The following is a 17,120-nucleotide window of genomic DNA, read 5'->3' as shown; positions in this document are numbered from 1 at the left end:
AACATAATTGGTAAATTTTTGGTAATTAGTCGATTATGCATTTAAATTTTTTGTGCAAGTAATGTCCGCCTCTTCGAGTTGACCAGCTCATTAACTAGAATTGGGCTATCGGCCACAGGCAACCTTAAATAAATTTTGAAAGTGTTCGCTGAAACACCCTGTATATATATATTTTCTGCGCGTTCCTCGGCTTCATTACCCATGTGCTTTATATTTTTTATATCAAAGTAATGATCCCTAAGGTTTTCCAGAGTTTCCTCTCGCGCATGTAGCTTCTACGGCTCTTCTATCAGGTAGGCTAGCAGACCTTCATTTACCTTGAGGGAGAAAGATATTGAAAGTTTGCCATAAAATAGAAGTGTCGCGTGGTTGCTTTTACTGATAACTGACGCTTCTTTGGTTATCTTCCTTGCCAGGCATACCGCTACTGTCTTGATATAAGTCAATAGACCTCTGAAAGTTGGCCCTTCCGATACCCAGTTTATTTGCCCCCTCCGCTTGTAGCTTTTTTGTATCCAAACATGAACCGTGAACCAACTCGAGCTACCTGACTTCCTTGTGCGGGAATTACAGAAACTACAGCGTGACATGAATTCCCTGATTTATGAATATCCGAACAAAAAAGCGCGAATATATAGTGAAAATCATAGCGTTCACGGATGTATGAAAAACATCACGAATAGTCCAAGAGCCCCGGAGGTGCAGATTATTAAACCAGATTAAAAACGTAACCATGTTCATTGAGGCACACTAAGGTACATGTGAACTTTGTTTCTCTGTGGTTTAAAGAGGCCTACGTGTCCTTCCACCATGCGCTTAGAGGTATTTTATGTTAGCTATCTTAGTCTGGTATGAGTTAAATAACATGCGATTGCGCATACATTTCTTATCTACTTGAATACCACAGTCTCTTTCCTGAGGCTAAGTAATCGCGGAGCAAAATCCTCCACGCCCGCGCAGTCTTACAATAGATGCGCTCAGTTTCCTGGAAAAGCTGGGTTCATGACTCTGAAACGAATTATAAGCGTTTTGCCTCAATTGATTCATTACCCATTACCACACTAAGCACTACACACACACACACACAAAAAAAAAAACCATGCACTTTCATGCTCAAAGGTCTGCTAGCTGTATTCGCACGCTTCCGGTGACATCAGCACTGTTCGTAGAACTACATTTAAGCCTACAGCAAACGACACGTGTGTAAATAAATAAATAAATAAATATATATATATATATATATATATATATATATATATATATATATATATATATATATGCAACCCGCCCTATCTTCAATAGCGATACACAATCATTTGTCTTGTGGTGGCATGATACTTTTTGTCACGATGGCATTACTCACTGTCATTGACGCTTGCGTGAAACCCACGTTTTCTAGCTTGCGCCAAACCCATCGGGTTATCGTTTCCGGCATACGGCGGCTCAGATGCGTAAATGGGGCACAAATGCGGCTGCAGGTGCAATATCGATCAATAATAATGAAATAACAAAAACAATTTGTTTTTGTGTTACAAAAACAATTTGTGTTACGAACAAATGAAATATAGTTCGTAAAATCTCGGTGGCTTAAAAAAGGCCTACGTGTTGTTCCGGTATGCGCCTAGAGGCAATTTACGTTCGCTATCTTATTCTGGTTTGAGTGTTATGCGATTTTCAGAAACGTCTGGTTCAATGTTAGCTCGTAGACATGAGCCTAACATGTGTATGTTAAAATTGTGAAAATACTAGAACACACATAAAAGCTCAGCTATTCGTTCTGATAGATGAAATTGTAGAAATGCATGGATGTGGCCACTTCAATACTTTGAGGTAGATTTGCTTGAGTCCGCAAAGCCCGTTTCAGAGTTTGCATAGCGGCAGTTGTTTCACTTTTTTTAATACTGCCACAATGTGCAGTTTTGCAGCTGCTCGCACCTCTTTTGCGAGAGTTTTCTATAGTCATTTTTTTTCTCCCCGAAATGCAGTATTTCGGTTAGAGTTCCACGAGCAGGCGTGGTGCCGCTGTGATTAGTGCAAATATTTTTGACGAACTTTGAAAACAGATCAGAATATGTGTCCCACAAAAGGTGCGAGTAATAGGCATTCCAAGGTATTCCAAAATTTATATTTCTTTTGCATTATTCTAGGCTGCTAGAACCAGCTTGTTTATTGTTGGGGGTTTTCATGCTATCGCGAGAGGGAGAAATCGCAAGAAGATTCTGCAACCGAAATATTTGACTTCATGTCTTAGGGATAGAGATTGCAGTCCAGTTTGTCTTCACACACTGGTTTCCATAATATAAGAAGTGAAGGTGTCGCCTTGCTTCAGCTGTTTAATTACCCTGGAGCTTTATAACGATAATTGCAGCTCACTAACTTTGTTAAAGATACAGAAACTTGAAAACATTCAAGCTTTCATTGGCAGTACATGTACGACAGCTGGCAGGAATACTACATACAGAAGAGCCGGTTTGTGTCGTGCAGAAGAATCAGAAAAAAATTATACCCCACCGTAACGGATTGTTTTCTAAGAAAGTAATTCATGGCAACCATTTGTTGATATCCCACAATGAATAAATGTGTGTGCTATGAGAGTACAAGGTACACATATTTAGTGTGCTCTAAACCAAGCCCTTATTCCAATTAAAATAAATTTATTTGAGTTGTCAGAGCTGTTTGTTTTGTGGTCTGCAATTTCAGCTAAGCATTGGTGCTCTGTCAATTTTCGCCGCAAGTCTCACCCTTGTGACCGGTGAGTACGTTTGGTACACGTGTGTAGACTGTGTTTTGTAGATATAAGTGACTTAGGCAATGATCTCTATTTTTTATGTTGTAGGCAGTGAAAGATGGAGAGCTTATTTCAGAAACACATTTTTGCTTAAAATTTATACATACTCCACTGTTTACTGTACATCCCCAAAAGTCCCCGCTTGACTTCAAAGACGAAATATTGTATATCACTAGAGTTATTAACAATATCGTTATAATATTACTCAGCAATGCATCTGCCTACCATGTAAGTTCGTATGAGAAATTACGCCATGTTTTCTTGGGGATATTTATTCTACTGAGCAAAATTGTGTCCCTAATTGTGTTGATGAACATGTCATTGCCATATTCTTCAGCCTAGGTGACTTCAATCGCATTTCTTTTTTCCAGTATTTGGTCTTCCTCTGGTATGGTGCAACATCGTAATCGGGCTGAGTGCGGCAGTTTACACAGCTCTGGTGAGACTTCTGAAATACAGGTCCAGCTAATATTGTCGATTTGTAGCGGCAACGTAGGCTTCGTGGCTACAGAAACTGTAAATGTATGCGTGATTCATTCTTTATAACATTTTTTTGTATAGATATGTCAGGAAGCTGCATGTCTTGAAATATTACCACTTTTGACCTCGCTCTGATAAGCCAGTGTCACACTGGAAATTGCCATCAAAGAGTCTTCCAGGTACCTTTCAAATTGTAGTTTGTGGATCCTGCCGCATCCTAATGTGTTATTAATGATCAGTCCTGAAGGACTCATACCGGCGAAAGATTTAATAAAATTTAAGAAAAGAGATATTATCGCTTTATTATTAGCATGGCTCAATTGCAGCCTGAAAAGTGGCAAAGAATAGTTGACACAGGGCTCAAGGAACAAATACTAATTATCTTAAAAATCACTACCCATTTCACATATTACGTTTACCACAATAATAAGCTAACAATAAATACTCAGAATAGCGCAAGATTACCATGTTGCTTGGATAAAATCACCATCAGCCTATATTTATATCCATTGCAGCACAAAGGCCTCCCCTGCAATATCCAATTACCCCTGTCTTGCGCTAGCTGACTCGAACTTGCGCCTGCATATTTCCTAACTTCATCACCCCATCTAGTTTTGTGCCATTATTGACTGCGCTTTTCTTCTTTTGGTATCCATTCTGTAACTCTAATGGTCCGGCGGTTATGTATCCTTCACATTACATGGCCTGCCAAGCTCCATATTTTTCTCTTAATGTCAATTAGAATATCGGCTATCCCCGGTTTCTCTCTGATCCACACTGCTATCTTCTTGTCTGTCTTTTTTTTATTTGAAATTACCCGCAGCGCCTTTGTTGGCATTATTGTGGGGTTAGGCCAAACATTTTTCGTTCCGTTGCTCGTGGTGCGGCCCTTGACTTATTCTCGGGCTTCCTTGTTAATGTCCAAGTTTCTGCCTCATAAGTTAGCACCGGTAGAATGCAATGATTGTACACTTTTCAACGACAGTGATAAGCTCCCAGTCAGGATTTGGCAATGCCTGCCGTATGCATTCCAACGTGATTTTATTCTTCTGTAAATTTCCTTCTTATGATCAGGGTACCTTGCGAGTAATTGACCTAGATAAACGTACTCCTTTACAAATTCTCATATTCACTATGTTACAAAAATCGCTGTGGAAGATGATCAGTTCTACCGTTTTTGAAGCGAAAGCTTCATTACGCCACCTCGGGCAGCCGTCGGCGACACAACAGTTTTCACCTTGAGAGCTAGAGGTCAAACCACAAGATAGCATTAAGGCGGGTTTAAAATCCGACGCTATCGTTGGTTACACTTTGTCTTGCATTATTTATAAACTTATTCCTCGGATGTTTCAGTATGACAGCCCACAAACAAATATCATGAAACAAAACCACGGCAGCGCATGCCTTTTGTGTTAAATATTCTCAAACTAAGTTTTCAAAGTGCGAAAATAATTGACATTCACTTTAGCATACGCCAAAGCGGGTGAAGGCGAAAGCCTGCGCGCTCAAGTGACATTCATTAAAGTACTTGAAATTCGCATTCGAATGCATTGTTACTTTTGAAGCGAAAGGTTCACTACGCAACCTCGGGCAGCCGTCGGCGACTCAACAGTTTCCACCTTGAGAGCTAGAGGTGAAATCATAAGAGAGCATTAAGGCGCATTTATAGTCCGACGTTATCGGCACGCGGGCGCGCCTCATCAGACGCCGGGCGCGTCGGAGCGCATTGGCCAGGCGTCTGGTTACGTGGGCGGCGCCAGTACATCAAACCATCGGTCGAACTGTAGCCGCTGTTGTTCTCGCCAACGTGACATAACGTGCGCGCTCGTTCACGCTACGTCGGACTATATTTAGGCCTTTACGGATCCCTGAAAGGAGACATTGCCGCCGTCGCCCGAGTAGAGTTGGGCCCGGCTGCGAGTTGCAACCAAGTCTCACTACTTTACTGGTCACCGCAGTGTCTTCATAGGCATAAAAATGATGAATAAACAATGTATTCATGGCAAACATATCTGTATATCATTGTGAAACCGCACCTCGGCCACAGCTCGACAATGGGCCTAGACAGAGCAGTGAAGCTTTTGCTATCAACCAGGGTTAACAAAAGCTAAACTGCACCAATTTTTTAACTGCTTCACGAAACCTTCAGTGAATATTCGCTCGAAATTGCACGTTGTATGTAAACTGATTTTAATTAAAAAAAAGAAATGCTTCAAGACAGGGCTAATGGCAACGAAGCACAGTAAAGTAATTCACCGATGTACTTTCACAAAACTAAGCCATAACAAATCAGTGATGAAGTATGATAAAACAAGTACACAAGAAAAACAGCCGATGACATTTATATAGTTTACAGACGTGCCATTTTAGTATCAGGTTACTGAATTATGGCGTGTCTTACCTTCCCGGTCAAGTAATTACGTTGCGGAAATGGCACATGTGTAAATTCGTCATTTAATATTCCATACGGGAAGGAGTTAAGTTGAATTCTTTATTTCATAAAACGTGTCAATGATCATCACTACTTGACATCCGAATGTATTTGTGGAGACCTGCGACTACTTCCACCGCACTCGCAATACTGAGACGCTGTTAGTCTGTGCTACTGTCAGGATTGCGAGAAGGGCTATCATCATCAGCCTACATTTATGTCCACTGTAGGACGAAGGCCTCTCCTTGCGATCACCAATTAACCCTGTCTTGCGCTAACTGATGCCGACTTGCGCCTGCGAATTTCCTAACTTCACCAGGAGGGCTATATGCACTAGGAAATATAAAACGAAGTGCTCGACACTTAAGATTTCTGCAGCCCTTGCAAAGGAAGTTCAAATGCACCTAAAATTTGAACTGCGGATAAATATATTTAGGAGTAGCATTGAATTTTAGTATCACAAACTTCACCACGCCAAAGCCAGAATATTTATACGCGCTTTACCTTTCCGCGCCACAACTGTGTTTTGGACACCCCGCAACATCCACTCCGTCAGAAACCGGCGCCGAGCCAGGAGAAAGAGGCAAAGAAAACATGAGCGAGTGCAAAGCGATACCTATCTGGGTTTTTCCTCTTTTGTCCTCGATGGCGTTTTTGTTATGATGAGCTGGCATTAAAATCCAGATTGAAACGTTTGCGTGGAAAGATTCTTGCCCAGCAGTGGGGCAAGGATCGGCACACAAACTCACCACGTTTGTTTACACAGCCGTCGTTATCAATCCAGTTTTGATTGCATCTCCTAAGGTAGCCTTTTATTTATTTAGCTATTTATTATCAACACATCAAGGACCCCGTTGACGGGGTTTTATGCCAGTTGTGGGTGAGAACACAGTTTAGGTTAACTAAATTACGCAGTTACAACGGACATCTTGGAATCCATATATAGCTAAGCTTTCGTGAAGCGGGTCATTGAATGCTAGAAGTTTGCCCATTTCTGGGTTTTGCGCACGTTCTCTCGTACACCCATGCTACGTCACGTGACAAACGTGGCAATCATCTCAAAGAGATAGTTGGCGTTGGCACGATAGAATAATGCATGCGATTGTGGGCTGAAATTTTGTAGCATCGGGCTTCTGTGCTGGAGCACAGAGGTACAATGCCGTGGTCAGGCACTTCAGTCATTTATTTTCTTTGTAACTATGAGATATTGGGCAAGATAGCAGCAGCACCAGGCACAGTCACGAGAGTTTGGGTGGGTTATTTTATTTATTCGGCCTTCCCAGCTCAATACAGGGTTCTTGGGGAATGTTTTGCGATAAAAATGTGACTCAGTGGTGGCTTTGAAGTAAGGAGGGTTGATGAAGGATTGCGCTTATGGGAAGAATGTTCTGGTTCAAGGCTATGCTGATAAAAAAATTGCAGATCCACCGCAGATGCTGGAATCTAAATGCATTAAAAATAAGAGCGAGGTTTACACTTTTGTTCACCTGTATGCTCTGGAAAGTGTAGTCACATGGAATTTTATGATAATCCCCCATAAGGGTGAAAATTTAGAGCGTTGCAGTTTTGAGCACGAAAGTGTTTTATGCCGGGGTCCGCGATGAACTTACGGTAAAAGATTTTGTAACGGATGTGACCTATGGCGCGACCGAGTTAAGTATGTTTTATTGACAAGGATGACACCGCCATCTAGGAGCGGTGAAGCAAAGTACTGCATCGGGACACTAACGAGCGCTGACAGGGAGCACTAAGGTGTTGGCACTTTCCGAACATCGTTTGTCTTTCGCGTCGGATTAGCCTGTGGCACTTCGTCGCCCACATAGTGTAGCTTAAACATGCATCAACAGTGCTTGCACGCCGCCTACTGCTTCGCTTGCGATGGCAACAACTAAGAAAACTGCTGCGCTATGTGGCGCAGAAAGGCTACGGCGTCGACGGGCGAATCTCGCTTTGGTCTGGCGAGAGACACGCCAGCGTGAAGCAGAACGCCTTCGCGCGTTCGCGGCGCAGACTGCGAAATCTGCCACTCGCATTCCTAAAGCTGAGTACGTCGTAACTCAAATGGCTGCCAAAGACACTACGGAGTCGGACAAAAATGCTCGTACCGCCACCTAAGTCACTAATGTATGTGGTCGAAGTGACTGGTGGAAGTGGATGAATTACGATGATTTGTGAGTAAACAAAGAAAACAAAATCAGTAACAAAACTACAGAGCAAGACAGCGGTCGGCAACCTCATGTAATGGTTTACATTCTGTGAATCTTTAAATGTAAGGGGAAGACGGGTTAGAGGCAACAGGATGTCACTGAATGTCTCTTTTGAGAATTTACTCGATAAACCTTATCAGCTCTTTTGCACATGTCTGTGTTAGCACTCAATGTATCTACTTTAATTTTATGCGAACGAACGCTTCCTGAAGGGCGCCTTGTAGTTGCCTGTGTGTAATAAGACTTCCTGCACGGCTGCGTAGCTGGTTCTTAAAGAAAATTTCTGTTAAAGCATGTGGCCTTTACAGTAATCAGTACAACCTAAATTTTGGTAATGATAATGTCTGTGGTCATGGTTGCAACTTATTGCCACTTTTAAAGAAGCTTGACAACATGGCTGTTTCCCAAATTTTCCAGGGTGGACTCAGAGGGGTCGTATGGACAGACTGCGTGCAGCTGCTCTTCATTCTACTGGGCCCTGCAACTATTATAGCGAAAGTCCTTATTGACTGGCGAAGTCCCGCGACATCTGTCCAGCCATTAGAAGAATTTGATACACGGTCGTACATCTGGAAGTAAGGATTAATTTTGATTTCGGTCAAATACATAGCGACCACATATTGTACCACCTTTTAGATTGACCCATTCCAAGTCAGAGAGGTTGTCATTGGTATCGTCAAGCATTGTTTTCATTCTTCTGGGAACATAGAAAGGGAGTGCCCTTCACTAACACTGGAATGACATTTTGAAGGACATCTACGGCTATCGAACTTTTCTTAGTGAATTGTGCTCGAGAAGAGCCAATTTCCCTGCGCATATTTGCTGTTTTAAACTTATACTTCATTGCAAAATAGAACGATATTTATATATTTTTATGCTCTTCAAAGGTTGGCTTCTCGTTGCTAACAGATACTGCCGCATGGCGTGGGACGCATGAACAAAAAAAAATCGCAGTTACGCCCGAAAGGCGAAGCATTGATTGCGATATCAAATTCGTAGAATGCTCTACCAAGCAAGGATTGCAGTTATATATATATAAATTTATTTATTTATTTATTGGTGCCTCAAATACCCCTTTCGTGGTTTTACATGAGGGGTGGACATACCTAGTAGGCTACCTTTTCGATGAATGCCTCGAACGGATGGATGACGGAAGTGGTGCACCGCTTCGGCATGTACGTGATTCCAGTCATTCGCTATCTGAACAAAGAAAGAGTTAAGATGAGCAGTGGTGCATTGATTGCGATCGCATTACGATGCACATCACACTTTATCGGCCTTATAAACTTGCAAACATTCGCTTACGAACTAAATTACCAAGCACTGTGTCCGCGCGCACAGACAAGAATGAACACATCTCACTTGATGACCGCGGTCACTCGCTGTCAAGACGCTGGCGTGAGGAAGCGCGGCGGCAGCAGTGAACAAAGTGACCATCGTGCTCCTTATAGATCGCCGCACGCTGTATGTTCGAAAGAAAATGTACGGGAGGAAATGCGCTGTCTTCCGTCTCGCGCGAGGCCCCGGGGGAGGGGAAGGGGGGGAGCGGCATTGTGCTCAGGCAGGAACTGAGTAGCGCGCGGGCTCTATCTTGACAGTGGTCTGCGCTGGGGGCAGAGTCTAGGTGCGCCTACGGCTCATACCTTTGCGCATACTGTGTTCTCTACACTCAGTCGGCGTTGAAGTGACGCTGTTATCGCCCTGGGAATTCATACGCGGACGCCAACGCCGATGACGACAGAAATGCGCCTGCAGTGTCCATAATTGTGATCGCAATAAAAGAAGTAACAGTACGGTTGCGGGTGCGTTAGGCGAATATTTAGGTGTTAGCTGCAGAGCGGGCAAGGCGTTTTCGAACTTGAGGGTCCTCACATCTCAGGGGTCTGCAGGTTCTGGTTCTTTCAGGACATTTAAGTGTAAAGCATGTTTTATAGCGTCATTGTTTGAATTATTGCGCTCTCTCTAATAATCGAATGCTCGGAGGCTTTCGCAGCATACATTGGCGCCAGGCACGCAGCAAGTGAAGTGAGGCACCGCCGCCGGCGTTTCCAACGCAGTAATGTTAAACACTATCTAGGTAATGCGACGTGGCGGCAAGTGCTTGCGCCCCTACCGACTCACGAAAGAAAAGACGAGGCATCACCATGACGCGGCAAAACTAGAACGAGACTGCGATGCGCAGACGGTGGGTTTCGCCGCCCATGATACAAGACGCGGCGTCAAACGCCTGCGCTGCAAACAGCTCGCCAATAAAAATTGTACCTCTCTTCCACTCTATTAAAGTTTTACATCCATCCATCCATCCCTTCCACTCCGTGAACATTGTCCAAAAGTGAAGCTGTGTTAGTTACACCGAGTGTTACGAGGGTTACATGTGCATGTGTTGTACGTGATGCAATTGCGTAAACACAAGTAACCGCAGATCTACAACACGAACTTATATTGAAACGTTGGAAGGCGAGAAGAGGCAGCGACTTTCGACCCTACTCGACGATGAGTGTCCAGTTCTCTGGTCGAAACTAAAGTCCCTAGATATTTTTTTGCTTTCTTTAAGTAGCGACAAGCTTTGAAGCACCACCGACGAATCTCATTGGTCGGCGCTCATTTCGGTGGCCATGTTCTTCCTAACGCTGTTCCCCGCAGTCACTTGCACGCTACTGCGAGCCAACTTGAGTGCAGGGTAAAGACACATTATGTTTCTGGGCGTGTTTATCTTTTTGTCTTTTCCTTGTGCGAAGGAGTTCCTGTGGTCGGCACGACCGCAGCTAGAAACGCGGCAGGCGTCGTATTGCGCGACCGCAATACAACGCGGCAGGCGTCGCCGTAAAGACAAATTACGCCTTCGGCCTCAACCGCACCAACAGCGCAGTACTAAGCCGCTTTTGGGTTCGTAATTGGTTGTCTGGCCCCATGCCTGAAGCGTATATTTCACTTGTGTGGTGCAGCAGCGGCCGTTGACGGTCGGATGCTATCTACGCAGATACGCCGCTTCAGGGGGTTAGGAAGAACATGGCGGCCGACGGAGGTAGATGTCGCTACTTAAAAAAGAGCAGTAAATCTAGGGACTTTAGTCGAAACCTGCCGAGCCTCCGCCGGAAACATCGGCTGCAGTCACGGACACCGCGCGCGTTCGGCGCGAACGCGGACGGCGTCGGCAGCACCTCCGCGCGTTGTCGGAAAAGGGCATGCCGCACAGAAACACCTTCTTTTATACCCATCGCCTCTCCCGCTCGCGCCCAGCGCGGCCTATCATCGGTCGCCTCCTTACCCAGCACGCACCCTCTCATTGGTCACCTCCCCCAGCGCTCCTCACCTCCTCTGCTGGTCACGTGACCTGGCCTGCCCCCCAGCGCGGTTCTCATCCTCTCCTGGTCACGTGACCTGCGTGACACTGGCGGACGGACGCATGGCACAGCCTCGACCTACAACAGCTCCGCTGTTAAAAGGCGAGGCGTGACCACAACGCGGAGGCTCCCTAGCCATGGCGGTGGCCGCGAAGGCAGGCAATGACCCCAGCACGACGCAGTGGATGGAACTCGAGGCCGCGGAAGTACGGCAAGACCCTATACCCGGAGAAGATGAATATCTTCAGATTATGATTCGCAGAATGCAAGAGAAGCTCGCCAAGACGAAGCCAACGGGCTCTGCGCCAGCCGGCCAGCAACAGGCTCCCAAAACAGGATTGGCTCCCGCAGCTGGCGCTCCCTCCGATTCTCCAAGGCGAGGAGGGCAGCAAGTGCAATGGAAGCCGACACAAACACCTCGGATCCGGCCAGATGAGTTGGTGATTGTGCTCAAGGCAAGAATTAACATGGATCTCCGTGCTGCGTTCGGTCCAGGCGGGTTCGGCACCACAGTGCAAGGCCTCAGCGGTAGTACCTCGAACGCTGGCGTCTCCAGTGTGGCCGGTATGGGATCAAAACATCGTTGTCGTGGAAGTTAAGACAGAAGCCCTGGCCTCGAAGCTTATCGGGGACGTCACGCTGACAATCGGGGACCGCCAAATACCGTTTCACGGACATTTAAAATCGGCTGGAGAAACCTGCAAAGGCGTCATCACTGTTGCAGACACCGAAACCTCGGAATCCCTTCGGCACAAGCTCGAATGGATCGACGGCGAAATCCTGTACGTGCGGAAATTAGGAACATCTAACGTCGCAGTGGTGACTTTCAAGGGACGTCGCATTCCAAGATTCATTCACTACTGTTCCGAAGACGTGCCAGTGCGTTACTACAAGAAAACGGTTCCGGCAAGCTACCTGTGTGGCACGCTGGGCCACAGAGCGGATGCGTGCCCCAACCCGGACGATCAGCGGTGTATTCATTGCGGTGCGAATGTGAACATCACCCCGTCAGGCCCAAAGAAGCACAACTGCCAACCCTAGTGCCTCATTTGCGGCGGAAACCACTTCACTGGCTGTGCGGAGTGTGTTGGAAAATTCAGGAAAGCATGGAAGCCCACTTTACCCCAGCTGAAACATGGACAACCGGGACACCACAAACAAGGGGGACCAGCACCTCCCGCGAATGGCGTAAAAAAAATCACAGCATATCCACGGGGTGAATGATGATGAGTGGGCGAAGCTCCGGAGGGAATCATCGGATCTCCCGCTTAAGGGGACGCTAGCACAAACGCGTTAGAAACGTGCAGTACTCTCTAGTAAGGGGGAGCGGCCACAGCGTCTTACGCAGCCATTTACACATGCCGGAACGTGCACCGCGTTTGCCGACGCCATCACATGACTGCTGAGAGAGTATACCCCCCGTATTCATAAACGCTCCTCGACTTGAACTTGACTTGCCACCGCCTTGGGCAGCGCGTTCGAAACGCGTTGAAGGTAAGGCGGAGAGGCCACAGCGTCTTACACCAGCTTCTTACACGGGCCGTAACGCGCTAGCACAAACGCGTTAGAAACGCGCTAGAAACGCGGCCTTTCATTAATGTTGGGTATTTATTGCCATCGTGGTGCATGTGTCCATGTGGGCTTCGTGGCGTAGTGGGCTAACGCCGCGCGCTCGGAAGCGAGGGGTCCCTTGTTCGATTCCGCGCTACAGACACAACTTCGGAATTTTTTTCCTCATTTTTCTCAGACTGGTTACACACTACTACTACTACGACGGGGACGGAATGGGTGCCGCTATAAGGAGTTTCGCTCCTAAAAAGCCACAGAATTCCAAGCAAAGGAAGACTGGACAGCCCAAACCGAGCAATGTACAGGCCGGGCCGAGTTCGAAGCCGCCTACCTTCCAGGCTGGGGATTTCCCCCCGCTGGTAAGCCCGCGGCAAAAGGTGAGCAGTTGGGCAGGGGTCGCCTCTCAGCCTCTCGCTACCACCTCCCCCTCCCCTTCCGAAATCGAAATCAGCAAACAGCTAGAAATTATGCAAAAACGAATTGCCACTCTAGAACGCGAAAACCAGGCGCTGAAATCGATGTAGGCTCCACCACGAACGGAGCCGAAGTCTATGCAGGCCTCGGCCAGCTCGGACGAGGAACAGTAGTCTGGGTCGAACCTATCAGGTTATACAAGCGTCTCGAAAACCGAAACCGTCGTAACAAACTCGGAGGGCATAGAGACGCGTCTTAGCAGGCTGGCAACAAAACTTGAGGAAGAGAACAAAATGATAATGGAACAAAACAAACTCATGGTGGAACACATTATTCCATAACAGGTAAACCTTGCAGTCCAGGCGGCGATCCAGGACCTGAAGCAGAGTCTCGTGCCGATATTCACGGCCAGCATACTTCAGACCATCCAAAACTGGCTCACTGCCCAATTGGAGGAAAACAAAGCTAGCACTAAGATGCCGGAACAACGTCAACGCAAAATTGTTCATCGTAACCCGGCAAACTCTGAATCCGAGGGCACTATGGAGCAACCCATTGCACATCAAATCGAGACTTCCATGCCTACTCAGGCTCCCACGCAGGCCCCAGTGGTGATGATGCCACCCCCTCAACAATAAATTCATGATGGCAGGCATTTCTAAAGTTAATCATAAAAGTTCCAAACAAGCGAAATTAGAGATTATCCAATGGAATTGCAGGGCTTTAGAGATGGGAAAAAGAGGGCCACTCTCCATCTCTACCTGCAGTCCCTAATTCAATGCCGGCGGTCGTAGCCTTACAAGAAACCGGACTGCAGGCGAAACTGCCTGGATACAATTCATTTCAGGGGGGTACGTCCACCTGTATTCTCGTACATAAGTAGTGTACCGCTCGTCAAATAGACCTCGATCTCTCGAAGGGGCATGAATACACGATGGTCAACTGCCTACCTAATAAAAGACGAGACCCTAGCGTATACGTCCTTAATGTTTACAGTTCCCCCAAATGCAAGCAAAGCGTTTTCAACGAAATATCTTATAAAGCAGTTAGGGAAGCGGATAAGCATTCACTAGTGATCGTGGGTGACTTTAATGCCCCCAGCTACCATTGGGGCTGCACTCGCGAAATCCCCAAAGGTCGCAAATTGGCAGAACTCATTTCCGCGCTCCGTCTATCGCTCCTTACAGACCCGATGCAACCCACTAGAGTTGGAAATTCTGTAAACCGGGATACATGCCCGGATCTAACTTTGGTTAAATATATATCTCATGCAACATGGGAAAACTTAGACGGTACACTCGGTAGCGATCACTGTCTCCTCAAAATAACTATTTCCGCTAAAGTAGCCCGCACAACGTGGAGCCAAGCCAAGCTTACAAATTGGACAGCTTTTCGCTCTCATGCAATCCCCTCTGTTTTCGGAGCGGGTGGGTACACAGAATGGGCGAAACAACTCACTGCCACAAACTCGAAGCGTGTCACAATCCTACAGACCACGGAATACATTCCTGCAGTAGACAATCACCTCCTCCATCTTTGAGAGGCCCGCAGGAGTTTAACCAAACGCTGGCGGAAAAACAAACTCAACCGCAAGCTCTAACTTCGAATAGCTGAGCTGAGCATGCAAGCGGCGGAATACGCGCGCAACTCAACGACTCAAACTGGACAGAACGATGCAATGCGGTAGCTAGGCAGATGAACTCGAAGGGCGCATGGCGCCTTTTCCGCAGTCTCATTGACCCCACGCAAACCAGAGGAGAAACACAAAAGCAGCTCCGCCGGGCCTTGCAAGGCTTTCATGGAAACAATTCCCAGCTAGCCGATGCTCTTTGCGATAAATACCTATGCCGCAAGCTGGACCCGGACAAGACTGCATACGAATACGCGGGCAGGGAAAACCATCAACTCGATGCTCCATTTGCCATGCATGATCTGAAAGCGGCGCTGGGCAAAATGCGCTGGGGCAGCGCCCCGGGCCGAGATCATATCACTGTAACACTTCTAGTAAATCTGTCGGATGATACCTATTGGCATCTATTGGAATACATTAACGCGATCTGGGACGGCCAACCGCTTCCAATCGATAGGAAAACAGCATTAGTCACCTTCATTCCCAAACCCGGCAAGCAAATTAGTACAGACAACCTCAGGCCCATATCGCTGACTTCGTGCGTAGGCAAACTCATGGAAGCCATGGTTAGAGACCGCCTCTCTCCGTACCTCGAAAGTAAGGGATACTTCGCGGATACCATGTTTGGTTTTAGGCCACATATGTCTGCACAAGACGTCCTCCTTCAACTAAATCGAGACATCATCCAACCCACCTATTCGACACACAATGACAGGGCAATTCTTGCTCTCGACCTTAAAGGTGCGTTCGATAATGTTAAACATGAGATCATTCTGACCAACTTAAGCCACACTCATTGTGGTAGGAAAACCTTTGCATATATCAGAGAGTTCCTCTCAGATAGGCTGGCGATTCTACGCATAGATGATGAGCAACATTGACCCTTTAAAATGGGTACGCGAGGGACCCCGCAAGGGGCGGTCATCTCCCCGTTACTATTTAATATAGCTATGATGAAGGTCCCGCAGGTTTTGGTCCCGCAGGTCCCGCAGGTAGAGGGGGTACATCACGCACTATACGCCGATGATATCACAATTTGGGCAAATCAGGGCAGTATAGGCGAAATGGAAGACCGTCTCCAGCAGGCCGCCTCCATCGTGGACGCCTACGCGACTCAATGCGGATTGCAGTGCGCTACAACTAAATCCGAACTCCTACATATCCGAGCAAACTTAAAAGACAGAACGACCCTGGACTTCACTCTATCAGGGGGTTCCATTCGGGTGGTCTCTGAGATCCGAATCTTAGGCCTTCTCATACATAACAGAACAAAAAAACGGAACTACGTTGGACAAGTTAAGCAAAGTAGGGAAACAGGTAGGACGTATGATCCGCCGATTCTCAAACAAACGCGGGGGGTTACGAGGTAGGGACGCGCTTCGGCTCGCCCACGCCTGTGTAACCAGCAGGATTCTTTACTCAACTCCGTATTTAAGAATGACTAAACACGACGAGAACAGGGCTGATGTAATCCTCAGGAAAGTAACCAAACGCGCCTTAGACCTGCCCATCGGCACTTCCAATCAGGAACTATCTGCCTTGGGGGTCCTTAACTCTATTCAGGAGCTCAGGGAGGCGCACCTCACAAATCAATACACAGGGCTTATGCAGACCGCCCCGGGGCGTCGCCTGCTAGACCGCCTGTGCATTCAACACAACTGCGAACCTGAACACACGGAGCGCATCCCAGAGCTGTGGCGCACAAAACTCTGGGTGCCCCCACTCCCTCGTAATATGACGAAAGAAACACATGAAGGACGAAGACAGGCGCGTGCCAAAGCGCAAGAAAGACAGCTTGGCTCCCGTTCTGGGGTTTACTATGTGGATGTAGCCGGACCTTCGCCCAGGGGATATTACACGGCGGCGGTTGTACGTCAGGGAACTCAGGTGGACGGACTCTCATTTAGAGCCGCGAATATAAACCAAGCAGAGGAAGTCGCTGTCGCCTTGGCGGCTGCACACCCTCAATCCAAATGCATACTCACAGACTCTCGAACGACTTGTGAAAACTACTTGGCAGGGGAAATCTCTCCACTAGCCAACAAAATTCTGAGACTCTGCATCAGGGATCGGGATCCCGCACCAAAACGAATAACCTGGACTCCAGGCCATCAGGGCATTCGAGGTAATGAAGCTGCAGACGCAGCAGCCCGCGCACTTATTCCCCGGGAACCTCCCTGTTGCCCTAAACAGCCTGAATGTCCTACTACGGTTGCCTGAATGCTACTACGGTTCAGTCCAATTCGACATTTCTTCT

General features: G+C 47.0%; 1 protein-coding gene across 1 annotated transcript in view; it reads left to right on the top strand.

The window, feature by feature from the left end:
* Positions 1 to 8,495, top strand: part of LOC119462439 (sodium/glucose cotransporter) — a 62,891-nt gene extending 54,396 nt beyond the window's left edge. Inside the window, exons 3-5 of the mRNA XM_049672014.1 lie at positions 2,701 to 2,752; positions 3,160 to 3,227; positions 8,324 to 8,495. Coding sequence (XP_049527971.1) covers positions 2,701 to 2,752; positions 3,160 to 3,227; positions 8,324 to 8,485 — 282 coding nt within the window. The 3' untranslated portion in view covers positions 8,486 to 8,495. The remainder of the gene's footprint in view (positions 1 to 2,700; positions 2,753 to 3,159; positions 3,228 to 8,323) is intronic.
* Positions 8,496 to 17,120: the final 8,625 nt, after the last annotated feature.

The sequence above is a fragment of the Dermacentor silvarum genome, chromosome 8 (genome assembly GCF_013339745.2).
Source record: "Dermacentor silvarum isolate Dsil-2018 chromosome 8, BIME_Dsil_1.4, whole genome shotgun sequence".
Taxonomy (NCBI): domain Eukaryota; kingdom Metazoa; phylum Arthropoda; class Arachnida; order Ixodida; family Ixodidae; genus Dermacentor; species Dermacentor silvarum.
Note: the sequence above shows the minus strand (reverse complement) of the source record. Positions and strands in the feature narration are given on the sequence as shown.